The 12,675-nt window shown below is 43.1% G+C and overlaps 3 protein-coding genes and 1 non-coding gene across 4 annotated transcripts; 2 read left to right on the top strand and 2 right to left on the bottom strand.

The window, feature by feature from the left end:
* Positions 1-464: 464 nt before the first annotated feature.
* VTP01DRAFT_3562 (uncharacterized protein) lies at positions 465-4,327 on the top strand (the record flags this gene model as incomplete). The annotated part of the gene is made up of 11 exons (XM_069382147.1): positions 465-884; positions 956-1,378; positions 1,444-1,671; positions 1,736-2,032; positions 2,101-2,373; positions 2,429-2,596; positions 2,651-3,077; positions 3,145-3,687; positions 3,750-3,884; positions 3,947-4,095; positions 4,154-4,327. 11 exons carry the CDS (start codon positions 465-467, stop codon positions 4,325-4,327), a joined length of 3,237 nt encoding a protein of 1,078 aa, XP_069236304.1.
* Positions 4,328-4,462: 135 nt separating this feature from the next.
* VTP01DRAFT_3563 (uncharacterized protein) lies at positions 4,463-5,872 on the bottom strand (the record flags this gene model as incomplete). The annotated part of the gene is made up of 6 exons (XM_069382148.1): positions 4,463-4,622; positions 4,683-4,690; positions 4,751-5,208; positions 5,276-5,419; positions 5,488-5,643; positions 5,704-5,872. 6 exons carry the CDS (start codon positions 5,870-5,872, stop codon positions 4,463-4,465), a joined length of 1,095 nt encoding a protein of 364 aa, XP_069236305.1.
* A 1,848-nt stretch (positions 5,873-7,720) lies between these two features.
* VTP01DRAFT_t82 lies at positions 7,721-7,794 on the bottom strand. Its single transcript has one exon. It is a non-coding gene; the product is annotated as a tRNA-Met (tRNA).
* A 3,222-nt stretch (positions 7,795-11,016) lies between these two features.
* On the top strand, positions 11,017-12,636 carry VTP01DRAFT_3564 (uncharacterized protein; the record flags this gene model as incomplete). The annotated part of the gene is made up of 3 exons (XM_069382149.1): positions 11,017-11,277; positions 11,343-11,615; positions 11,803-12,636. The coding sequence occupies 3 exons, from the start codon at positions 11,017-11,019 to the stop codon at positions 12,634-12,636; spliced, it is 1,368 nt and encodes a 455-aa protein (XP_069236306.1).
* Positions 12,637-12,675: the final 39 nt, after the last annotated feature.

Raw genomic sequence — 12,675 nt, forward strand, 5'->3', positions numbered from 1 at the left:
TATCAAGCAGTAGAGATGGTGGCGCACAAGGCATCTGTCTGAAAGTACGAATTGGGTCTAGTGGTGTGTCACCTGCTCTCGAGGAGATAAAATTGCTCAACGCGCACTGGTGATCCTTTCTAGAATGACTACGCAACTTGTGTTTGCCAAGCAACTGCGGCGCCGGACGCGTATAAAAAAAGGATGCCTGTTGAAACAATGAATAATGAGTAGACAGCAAAAGCAAAGCAATAAGACTTTTCTTGCCGAGTCGAACAGAAGGGTTTCAGCCTATCCGAAGCTGCTATCATATTGTAGAATTCTGAAAGGGAAAGTGGGATTCGTTTTCAGCATCACAAGTGTGGAAAGGCCAAAGACGGAAAGGTGACACAAGCAGGATCCTAACCTTGAACTTTGGAGGCGCAGGCACCATATGCGACCACTCTTTTTCCACTCTTTTATCATTTTACTTAACACCTCCTTGTATGACGATAGATATCGTTCAGCGACGGTTCGGTCGGCAATCCGCGCCACCTTCTTCTCCAGTGCACATGTCAACCGCAGCCGATGCCAATCACCGTTCTCACCATCGGCTAGACAGCTTCTTGAATAATAGCTTGCGTCGCTCAATCAGTAACAACAGCAGAAGCACATACTCGACCCTGAGTATGCGCCATTTATACAGGGATAGCGAACATGGCCGGAACTCTCCACCATCCATCGTAGTGAACGGCATCGACAACACCGGCGCACGTCCCGATGCACCGCGTAGACGTCGCTCAATGCAAGCATTATACCCTGCTTTGTTGTCTGTTGTCGCATTGGAGCTGTTGCAACAATGTGCCTCACAAAATTCAAGTGAAACTGGAATCGAACCTAGACCTTGCAATGGTCGAGAAATTGTGGCAAGTATCGTCGTGTCTGTAAATCCTTAATGCATGCAGCTTTTTGGCTGAAAAAGAAGGCTGGATGGTAGGACAAGCTCATGAATATTGCTCGCATCCAAGATAGAAGACTGGCGCTGCGCCTCGGCCGAGCATTGGAATACCAGCGACTCTTCCACGATGTTGTCTACGAGAGAAGACTGATAGATAGCGACGCTGAATCCTATTGTTTCCACGAGCAGTTCATTTCTGCCCTGTGCCTCAATGCACAATCATCTGGAACGTTAACCGTTAGTGGCTCTGACAGTCCCAGCGACCACGATAGCTCATCATCGTTGCATGTCAGCCATAGTCGTCAGAATTATGATCCTTACGTTACCTTTGCATCGCTGAGACGGCAGGATATCGATCTATTTCCCAACGGTGTATTTACGGAATTCACTCGATGTTATACTCCGTTGTGCGCTGTGACCCAATTTCCGTGCTACAGCCCTTCTTGCCCTAAGAAACAGAAGGTATATTGTTTTATTACTTGATAAACCTGGTCTTTTTGAGACAAAGTTTACAAAGCGTTACATAGCAACTGCGCGAGCGACAGGAAAGTGAAGATTCTGGAATCGCCATCTATCCAACATCCACTAGATCGTCAGAAAATGAATACATACGGCCACGAAGACTTTGGATGGATACAGTCTCTGGCGAGGTTCTTGAGTCTGTATCCAAGGAAGAACGAAAACGTCAGGAAGCCATATTCGAAGTTATCCAGACCGAAGATTATTTTGTACGAGATATGGAATATATCCATGAGGTAGAAGAACGCAACAGCATGTCGCATTTTTTATTGATGTGATTAACTTTGAGTCGGGATGCAGAGATGGATAATACCCATCAAGAATAGCAGCATCATCCCTGACGAACGGACACGGGATGCATTTATCCGAGCCGCATTTGCAAACATAACGGAAGTGCATGGCCCGCATGCCGAACTCGCAGAAGCTCTACATAAGCGTCAGCAAAAACAACCAATTGTAGCACATATTGGGGATATATTGCTACAGTTCGTCGATCGTTTTGAACCGCTTATCAAATACAGCGCAAATCAATGGGATTCACGATACGCCATGGAACGTGAACGAAGCGTGAATCCTTCATTCGAAAATTTCGTCAAAGTAAGGAACGCGGATTTAAAAGCTTCATTAACGTATGTCTCTGACATGACTGTTTGCGAACTCTATAGACAACGGAAGCACATCCTTCCTCTTTGCGTATGCCAATCAATGGATATTTATCACGACCAATAACGCGAACCGGTCAATATAGTCTGCTTCTTGAAAAGGTTCTTAAACATACGCCAGAAGATAATCCAGACACAACAGCAATTCCACTATTTATTGAGAGGATAACGGACCTCATGAACAGAATGAATGCAGAGACCGGCAGGCGTAAAAACAGGTTTGATCTGCGATGCATACATCAGAATCTAATGTTTAGAGACAGCAGGGACGCCGTGGTACGTAGTTTTCAACCATTCGTTTAAGCGCACTGTTAACAGTTTTATGTGATAGGATCTTCGTCTGCTGGATCAGGAACGCGAGATTAAACTGCAGGACACACTGCGCAAATCATCTAGTCTCGAGTCAGCAGGCTACGAAATGATATTATTTGATCACTTCTTGATTGTAACTGAAGTAAGAGTCGAAAATGCTGATAAATACTATACAGTCCAGCGAGCAGTAAGTGACTTTGTATTTGGAAGCTGCTGCAAGGTAATAATAATTTGTTACCAGCCTATACCGATAGATTTACTGGTACTTTCCGAGACGGAGCCAGGTCGCACGCGAAGAGCCAATTCCATACTGCCTTACATACCTGGCGGTCACGCGGCAAGCACAGGAGCACACATGCCGTTGCGAACCTCCATGGACAGCACAACATTTACATCTGCGCCTGCAGCTGCAGCAGCTGCAGCTTCTACTGCTGCGAACGCATCCTCGAAGAACGGCATCCCCATCGTCTTTCGTCATCTTGGACGAAAACACGGCGAGTACTTTACACTATACACACCATCCCTTGCAACTCGTAGACCTTGGTTCGAGACAGTGCGTGATCTCCAAGAGGAGAGGACCAGAAGATTTTCCATCTTTTATACTTCTCCTGCTATAAGTCGCCAGGAGTTTTACATCGACTGCAAAATAAACCACATGTCAACATTCAGTAAGTGTTCAGGCCAGACAAATAATGGTCGGCATGATCTTAAATATATCTTTTTCTTTTCGTGTAGATAATGGAAGGCAATATATATTATCAACAGACCACGGCATTTATGTTGGACATACCAGAGTTTCGAGCAGACCGCGTCGAGTGCTGGCCATCGAGCGCGTCACACAAGCCCAGGCATTGGAGCATGCTCAGAAGCTCCTCGTGCTCACAGATAGAGTACTCTGGGAATATCCCCTGCATGTAGTTAATGGTAACCCTCGCGACCGCCCGCAACACCGCAAGGTGCTTACCAAGGTACCCTTATTCCACGTTGCCCCGTGCATCGGTCGAACGCTTGTCTGTGTACCAAGGATAACTGCCCTGAAGACAACTATCAACGTATTTGAAGCTACAGGACTGGAAGAGTATAACAAGCGGCATCGTGGAGAACAAGGAGCTGATATCCCTGCACCTCTCGATTTGCCTCTCAAACGGTTTAAGCAATGCTCAGTACCAAGTGAAGTATGGGACATTGAGTTGACCCATACCAAGATGTTCCTGACCACCGCAAGAGGAGTCGAAATGGTGGATATGAAGGATACCAGGATCAATACAAGTTCAAGACGCAAGTGATGACACAATTTTTCCTTTTGCTGCTTTTCATATCTGACGTTTTATAACCATTAGGTCTCTTGAACATTGAAGATCCACGCCTCAACTTCATCACCAACAGAGAGAAGGAAGCCATGAACATCAAGAACCAGCAAAAGCACATTGCATTGTTCCGCACACCGCAAGGAGAACATCTACTGTGCTATGATGGTAAAACGAACGAGAAGAATACTGCTTTCTTTGTCCCGAATTAACTCGATGAATTTTCGCAGAATTTGCCTTTTTTATAGATGGCCAAGGCAACCTTGCACGTTCAGATTTTCGTATCGAGTGGGAAGGCTCTCCTGAAGCTTTTGCTTTCATATACCCCTACGTCCTTGCCTTTGAGCCCACCTTTATAGAAGTCCGGAATATCCAAACGGTATAGAGCCAGAATTAATTTGCATGCATGGCAAAGACTTAATTATGGTTTTTGTTAGGGCCAACGAGAACAAATCATCCGCGGCACAGATATCAAATGTCTCACTCATCACTCAACATATAAATCACCCTTACCATTCGTTTTTGGAGTCATGACCGATCCTGAAAACGACTGCTACCAGTATATATTTAGGCTGGAGCGTGTAGCACGCAAAGATGCCTACAGTGTATAATAGGCAGCAATATAAATTGTAGATACGGGATATAATTTTCTACTTTTCTTTTTTCATGTATGAAGTTTGCGACATTTCTTTTCTAGGTTTATACTATAATAATGATTGTTCCCCTGCTTTCCTCAACCATCTATATTATTTCTTCTTATTCAGTGTGTGGGCATTGATAGCACTGCAGAGATCGTGGATGACTTCCAGACTGGGTACATTCAATCCCTTTGCCTTTGCACGTCTAAGTGGAGTGCCCAAAATGACATCCACTTCCATGGGTTGACCGCGTTCAAGATCTAGGAGCCTACGTTATTTTTGTCAGCTTATGTTATTTTCCGTTTCCTTATTACAAGCGGGTTCTTACATGGATGGCTAAGTAATAGATCAGAGTGAGCAAGATGACCCAATTTCCTGTCTCGGTTCTCTACTTACCTTGTAGTCCATTGCTGTTGCTCGAGTTCTCTCTATCATGGCGGCCATCTGTTCCTCAATATTGTATTCGTAGCCCATAGCATTGGCCGCTTGGATAACTTCGGACATAAGTTTCTTGACGGTTGTCATGGCCTGTTCGCTTGCTAAAATCTCTGTAGTATTCATACGGGAGATTGCACATACGGGCGAGAATGTGCCGTTCCAAAACAGCTTTTGCCAGCGAACGCGTTCAACATCATCTACACGCTGAACGGTGCAACCTCCTTTACGCAAAAGCTCGACAAACTCGTCGATCTGTTTGTTGGCGTTGACCGGAGATGGAAGATAGTTTCCCACAACAAGTGACTCATCGCCAACCATTTTGATCCTTCCAGGTGCTAACTGCGAGGTGCCAATGTAAGCAACGATAGAGACTATGGGATTATCCGGGAATCTTTCAACAATGGGTTCCTCAACGCCTAAAACCAAACCGGTTTGGTAAGCTATGGCATACAGCGTCCTTTCTTGTCTTTTTTTCTTACATACCCAGACCATTCTGAATAAGCACAACTGAAGTCTTTCCTTTAGTTACGGCAGGCTCAATTATATCGGCAACATTGTATATATCTGGCAAGGCTTTCAATGTGCAAACCACATAGTCGAACGGCTCGTTGGGAACGGAGTTGACCACTGCAGCGTATAGTCCACGGTATCAGACAAAAAGTCGATGGTCACAGACATCCATTTCTTAAACTTGCCTTGATCAGGCACAAATATTTCTCTGCCAAATTTCTTGGAGTCAATATCAAACCCTTCCTTCTTGACCTGTTCGTAATTTGAACGGCATACAGTGGTGATATTGCAGGTCTTTGACAGACGCCAGGAGTAAATTGCGCCTACGGCACCGGTGCCGACTGGAAAGAATCTCAATGTGAGGACGTATGATGCTAATAGCTTTCATAAAGAATCCATACCGGTTAGGACTCTAATGGGTCGATCGACTGGTGTCATTGTCGTGTACAACCTATGGACAGCAAAGTTGCCAAGGGCTGTGGGGAAACGACCGCTCCGATACAAATTGTTGCTGGTCGCTATGCGCCGAAACGGGGTCCGAGGCATCGGCCTGAAGCGTAGCAGCAGCATCGTGTAAAGTAACCGCTAAAGATCCTTGGATACTCTTCTTTTGGTTCTGGATTCTCACGCTCTGATGCACCTTGAATGGACTCGAATGATCGTATCTTCTCCGCTTCCGTCAAGACTATCGCCGGTTGAAGTTCCGTTGATAGGATTTTAGAGTCTGTTATCTATACCTGATTTAGAGGTAGTCAAGCTTTTTTATTGACTGATCATATCATAACATTTAGAGAGGATACCAACATCCTATAAAGCCGGAATCTGTGCCATTGTCGAGTTCAATTTTTAGAGGAGGTAATGGGAACATTCGAGCTGTAGTAGCCAAGTGCATAAATGCGTTCCTGTGTACATCTTTGCATGCTCATATGTATTGCAAAGTACTAGCAGCTACTGTTAATATATTATTTACTAAGAGGATCATTATATGCGTACCTGGCTGTTTGATTTCCAGGTACAAACTGCTTCTTTCCATGAAAATTTTAATTACCTCCATTGAGCAATCAGGCGAGGGAGAAGGAGCGACTCCAGCCATTGCACAGCATGGAGCAATATATCTTCCAATCATGTTGCTCTCAAGCAACAATCGAGAGAACTTGGTGTATTTAGAATATTATCATGCATACAATGCCAAAGATGCGCAATTGCCAACCGTACCCTTTGAAAGTAACGAGAGAAGGGATTGATCCACTACTAGTTTGAAATTTTCTACTACAGAATTTCATACTGTCAAATGAAATCAGAGATCTCTAAGTCGTATATTATTGAAAGCTTTCATGGACCTGGAATTATCGACAAAGAAAAGCTAGTTGATACAGAAGAAGGTCCCTAAAGCGAATGTTCAGAAATAAGAAGCGTGGCTGACTGCAGATGGTGGTGAAACGCAATTCTTTTTCTCTTTGTACTATGGAGAATCTGCACCATAAAGAAAAAGTAAGAGAAGGATACGCTTGCGACGACAGAAATAGTAAAGGAAGAAGGATTTAAATGATCATCTCTTTCACGGAACAGAGAAAAGTACCTGTAAAAACGGTCAACCCCCCGATAATCTCTAATTTCAAGCTTTTTGACAGAATTGAATCGTTAAACGAGTTACAAAGAATCTCATTCAGCAAAGGAATGGATGTTTGGGCTGTGGAGGAGTAAGTGAACAAGTTCACCGCAGATTGACTGCCAACAATAATGAAGATACCTATTACCTCATATGTTATTGCAGTTTAGAAATATGGAATTATTTTGAAGCAGAAATCGAAAAATGTGGATTATAGACTTGTGCACCATAGCAACATATTCACTTTGTTAAAAAAAGATAAGGATCCTTAACGTCTTAAATACTTCTTGTTTTTGCGCTACGAGCCCCACACAGGAAAGGGAACCAGGAAAACCACAAAGATATGAGGTAGTTAAGTGTCGATTTATTCTTTTGTCTATAATGATACTTCTGCTGCCTGTCGATTTCTACGGATATACAATAATAAAGGAAAGTCTGTAATATATGCAATAATGTGTCGTGCACGGACTCTGTTCGTTGCCTTTTTTGATACTTCGCCGGTTGAAAAGTTCTTGTTCTCTTTTCATAAACATCATCTCGATTGCACAAACTTCGGCTTATACACTTATATCATTCTATCCATCCCTTTATTGTCATAAAACCGAATAGACGTAACAGTATAAATATCCCAGAAAACAAAAAGAATAAACCGACAGTTAACTACCTTCTATCATCGTGGTTCCCTTTTCTGTGTGGGCTTGTAACGCAAAACAGGTAGCGTTACGACAAATGTATGAGTACGTTTCAAAAGGAAAAGTGTAAATGAGCAAAAATAAAAAGGAACCGAACTCATTATCCGAGCCGTTTAATGCCCTCTGGCGGGTTCGAACCGCCGACCTTCAGATTATGAGACTGACGCTCTAACCAACTGAGCCAAGAAGGCCTATTGCTTGTTTTCAGAAATTAAAAATTAAATATAGCATGTAAACAAATTTTTTCGAAAAAACCCTTGATAACGGCAATAAATGACAACTGTTACAAGCCAAATACAATGTCTATAAACCATTCCATAATATTACATATTTTGAGCTATAGATAATATGTAAAAGTACAAACTGCTTCGTAGCGGTGGTGACAACCTTTGGTCACGTGATAGCGTTGGACCTTAAACTATGCACGATATCATTCTACACCGGCAGAAGAGCAACTATTCTTTTGCCTCTACAAGCACTTCATGTTGGCTTCCCTCCCTAGGAGGATTGGCCAGGTACACAATGATAGAGGTTTGTCTACCAAATCCATCATGGATAAAAAGAACAATATCATTCTAGTGTACCAAGCTCAAGCAGGAAACGGCAAAGTCATCTCATGATAGGTTTATGGTTACGTGATAGGGTCAACTATTAATGATAGGTGTGCATTTTCGTGATAGCTACCTTATTATATCATAACATATACATCTGTTAAATAATAAGGGTTTAACATGATTACGCCTTATCCACCAAATGCACCTAAAATCATATAAACATGGCCGATCCTCTAGGCATTCTTTCTGAAAGGGAGATGGAAAGCCTGTTTTCCATGTCGAGACTATTTGGAGAATTTGGAGAATTTGTACTATTCATCGTTTTGTTAGTTCCACATATTAGCGCCTCCATAAGGTTCATTCGTCATTCTCCATCTGCTGTCGACTTACGATTTATGAAGTTCGAGCGATTCTATTATAATCTCGGACTAGACCTGCAATTTTGCACTAAGGACAGTAAGCGAAAAGAGAGCGAGAAAAGCTGGTTAAAAGATAAGGTATTGGTGTCATGGATACCATTTACAGTTGCTATAGATATGATGGTTGTTACGGATACTCTTCATCCTGCTGTTATTATGGATACCATTTTTTTTTCAGCCTACTATTTCTGCCACGTGGACAGAATGAAGCTATTTAGATATGCAAGAGAATCTCAGGAAAACCGGTGCTTTCGTCTCCAGTAGGCGACCTTTACAGCGTCTCTTCACATGTAGCCAGCTGCTAGAAATAACAGTGGAAGATCCAGCTTCTGTGAATGATATTTTTCATACTCCAGATATACTTCCTTTGTCTCTTTGATAACCTTGATCTATTCGTTCACAATTTTGTTGCTGCCTGGTGGCAGCGCCGTTGTGTAGTCAATTTGATCGGCTCATTGGAAAAGAAAATAGTACAGACATATCTTCAGCATGTCAACTGGCCTCGGCATTTCAATAGCTTGCATAAATGGAGTGAGTATCGACATGTCACCGTTCTCTTCTCCTTTCGGGCAAACCAAAAGCAGAAAACCTACAGCTCGCTACGGCGGATAAGCCAGAATTTTATGCGCGCTGCTTCATTCAAACTGTCGATATAGCAAACAGGAAGGGATATTCGAGCATGTTGGACATTTTTCTTTTCTTGGAATGAATGATTTAAGGTACAGGCACCTGATACCTCGTTGTCGATATTGATACAGAATGAAGCATTATATAAAGCATTTGTCCATTGTTTTGGTTTGTTTATCAAGTAATCAAGGTCCAGTTTTGCAATGGATTTTAATGACCCACATGCATTCAACTGTCGATGCACTTAAATCCGGTGCAATTTACCAGCATTTTGTCATTTGATATGGTGGCTAGTCTTCTTTTTGAGCGCAGGGGACGATATAGTATAGATAGTCTATTACTCCTTCAGCTTGCAATGACGAAACTGTTGCCGTAATTGAATGTAGTAAGGCAATGGATGTCAAAGTGTCAAAAGTATCTTCAAAGTTGGAGCAGCATCTCATAAATTTGGATACCAGCATTCATTTCTTCCTTCTCGGAGAACCTTACCAAGTACCTCCTTCTCCGTTTTCCCTGAGTTCTTTTACTTAATTGCTTACGTCTGTCTAAGGGTTTCACGATTCACAGATGGTATGTAGCTGGGGATTTGGATCTTTCTCTTTCAGGTTTCCAATAAACGTTAGCTTAAAATTTTCAAAGCAGGCGCGTAGAATTTATCAAATGTCAGCTTGATTCTCCAGTCGATAATTCTTTGCAGCAACCGAGCCTGGATGACTTTCACTTCGGGCTGACCACTATCAATCTGAAAAAGTCTAGGTGGCAATAATAACAGGTTCGGAAACACCATCAATAAGCAATGACTAACAGAAACTTAACAGATCTTCAGAAATTCCGCTGATATTTGAATCGTCAGTCTGGGCTTATGGAGTCCCGCTGAACTCGCCAAGATAGGTTGGAATACATGATATTTGCTGTAATAGAATCTGTCAACGCAAGACAGTACGGCAAAAACTCCTGAAGCTATATCAAAGTTCCACTTGGTTCTGTTAATCGCAAAAGCCGCGGTAAATCTGCAACGATCTAGCGTAGCAACCAATAAAATACTATCAAATGGGTATTGAAGATTCTGAAATTGGAAAGGAAGAAAGAGGATGACAATGAACCAGAAAATAGGAAATAAATTTTTAGCGGCAAACCTTTTACAGAGAGGACGATCACAATGGATACAGTCTAACCATACCGCGATCTCCTCAAATGGTAATGCGACCAAACTGGCCGGCAGCGCGATTGTCTTGGCAATGTGTATACAAAGGCGATCCCGGAATCGACAATGTGGTTCCATACAAGGGCCATTTTTATAACAACTTTACCAACAATTTATGGCTAAATTGGCTCGGTAACACAGGTACTATGTCATTACAAATATCTGCTCTTTGCCTTCGGATCGGCTGTTCATTGTGTAAATACTATTATTGCTGTCTTACATCATTACCTACGTTTCCTATTTTTATTCACAAAAAACAAAGGGCTTGTCAAGGATGAGGAATGAAGTACAGTAAGGTATGGTCATTTAGTTAGGACAAGGAGAGAACACACTCTAACTTTGCATGGGAAAAAAGAGTGCGATATGCAAAACAACAAAAGTCGCTATACCTTTACGGCGATAAGGTGATTGTGAATTGGTAGCACATCTATTTAAGGCTGTAAGCAGTGTTACAGTCACAGAGTCAGAGAGAGCAGCAGAGAAAGAGTCAGAGAACGCTCTGGCCCACCAATATCCTCGTGATCTTTCCTAGTCGAGATAGGCTGTTTTTCCCTTTTGCTTTTACTTTTCATTCTTTCTTTTCTTTTTTCTCTTTCCTCTTTCTATTCGATGGGCAACAACGTATCCAAGAAACAGAAGCAGCGTGGTTTGAAGCGGAAAAATCAACCACTTCCTCCTGCAGTGTATCCAGAAACCAACGACCAAAGCACAAACACCGCTCACTCGGTCAACTCGATCCTCAATTCAAGATCTGTGTACTCTGACAACAACAACAACAACAACTCGTCGAATCTCTCGCGATTGAACCCTGAGTACCCTTCCTCCCAAATACCCGTCTATGACTACGAGGCCGAGGCGCGAGAGTACAAAGTATGTTTGCTTGTTGTGATACTTTGCAGGAACTTAGCATGATGATGACACAGTGATAATTATAGAATCCAGACTATCGCCATCCGCACTGGCAAGCAGAAGGATTACAGCCTGTTCAAGCTGAAGACGAGCAGCTTACGATGGGATCAATCAATCAGTTCACAGTCGGCAGCATGAACGGCAAAGTACAGCACTGCACTCCTGCGCAGGTCGATGATTACATCCGGCGGCTGCTTGAAGTAGGCTACTCGAAACGGATACCCCGGCAATTATGCTTAAAAGCACACGAAGTGGTTTCAATATGTCTGACATCGATGGATATATTTCTCAGCCAACCTGCAAGTATTGAGGGAAAAAGGGGAAGGAGGAGTGCGTAGGAGGAAGAGAAATGATAATGACTAAGAATAACCAAGATGGCGGCGATGGAGTTAGGAGGGATTGAAAATGGATGGTTTCGAGGAAGAAAGAGCAAGAAGAGAGAAAGGGAGATAAGAGTATGGCGTATGCTGATATCAACCGTTTTAGGCATTGTTGGAGCTATCACCCCCCGTGAAAATTGTAGGCGACACACACGGTCAATACAGGGATCTGATTCGACTGTTTGAAATGGGCGGTTTTCCTCCGAGCAGCAACTATCTATTTCTGGGTGATTATGTTGATCGCGGCAAGCAAAGCCTGGAAACGATGTTGTTGCTCCTATGCTACAAGATCAAATACCCCGAGAATTTCTTCTTGTTACGTGGCAACCACGAATGCGCCAACGTGACCAAAGTGTATGGTTTCTTTGACGAATGTAAACGACGTGCCAGTGCGAAGCTGTGGAAAACGTTCGTGGATGTATTTAATACGTTACCGATTGCCGCTCTTGTTGCCAACAAGATCTTTTGCGTTCACGGCGGCTTATCACCGACGTTGCAGTCTCTCGGCGAGATACGTAACCTGACGCGACCGACGGACGTGCCTGACTATGGCTGGCTGAGCGATTTACTGTGGTCGGATCCTTCGGAAACGACAATCGACTGGGAAGAGAACGAGCGAGGCGTGTCGTACTGTTTTGGGAAGAAGGTAGTCAACGAATTCTTGGCACGGTTTGATCTAGACCTCGTTTGCAGAGCGCACATGGTAGTGGAAGACGGATATGAGTTCTTTAATGACAAGACACTCGTGACAGTATTCTCGGCTCCGTGTTATTGCGGTGAATTCGACAATTTAGGGGCAATCATGAGCGTCAATGAAGATTTGCTGTGTGGATTCGAATTATTGACGCCGGAAGATCATCCATTAGCCAGGGAGCGCGCAGCGTTGCGACAACAGCAGCAGGAATATCAGCAGCAGCAGCAGCAGTTTTACGGACGCTGAAGATGACAGAAGAAAAAAAGGAAGCCAAAAATAACGTTG

The sequence above is a fragment of the Rhizomucor pusillus genome (genome assembly GCF_041956525.1).
Source record: "Rhizomucor pusillus strain CBS 183.67 unplaced genomic scaffold VTP01scaffold_17, whole genome shotgun sequence".
NCBI lineage: Eukaryota > Fungi > Mucoromycota > Mucoromycetes > Mucorales > Lichtheimiaceae > Rhizomucor > Rhizomucor pusillus.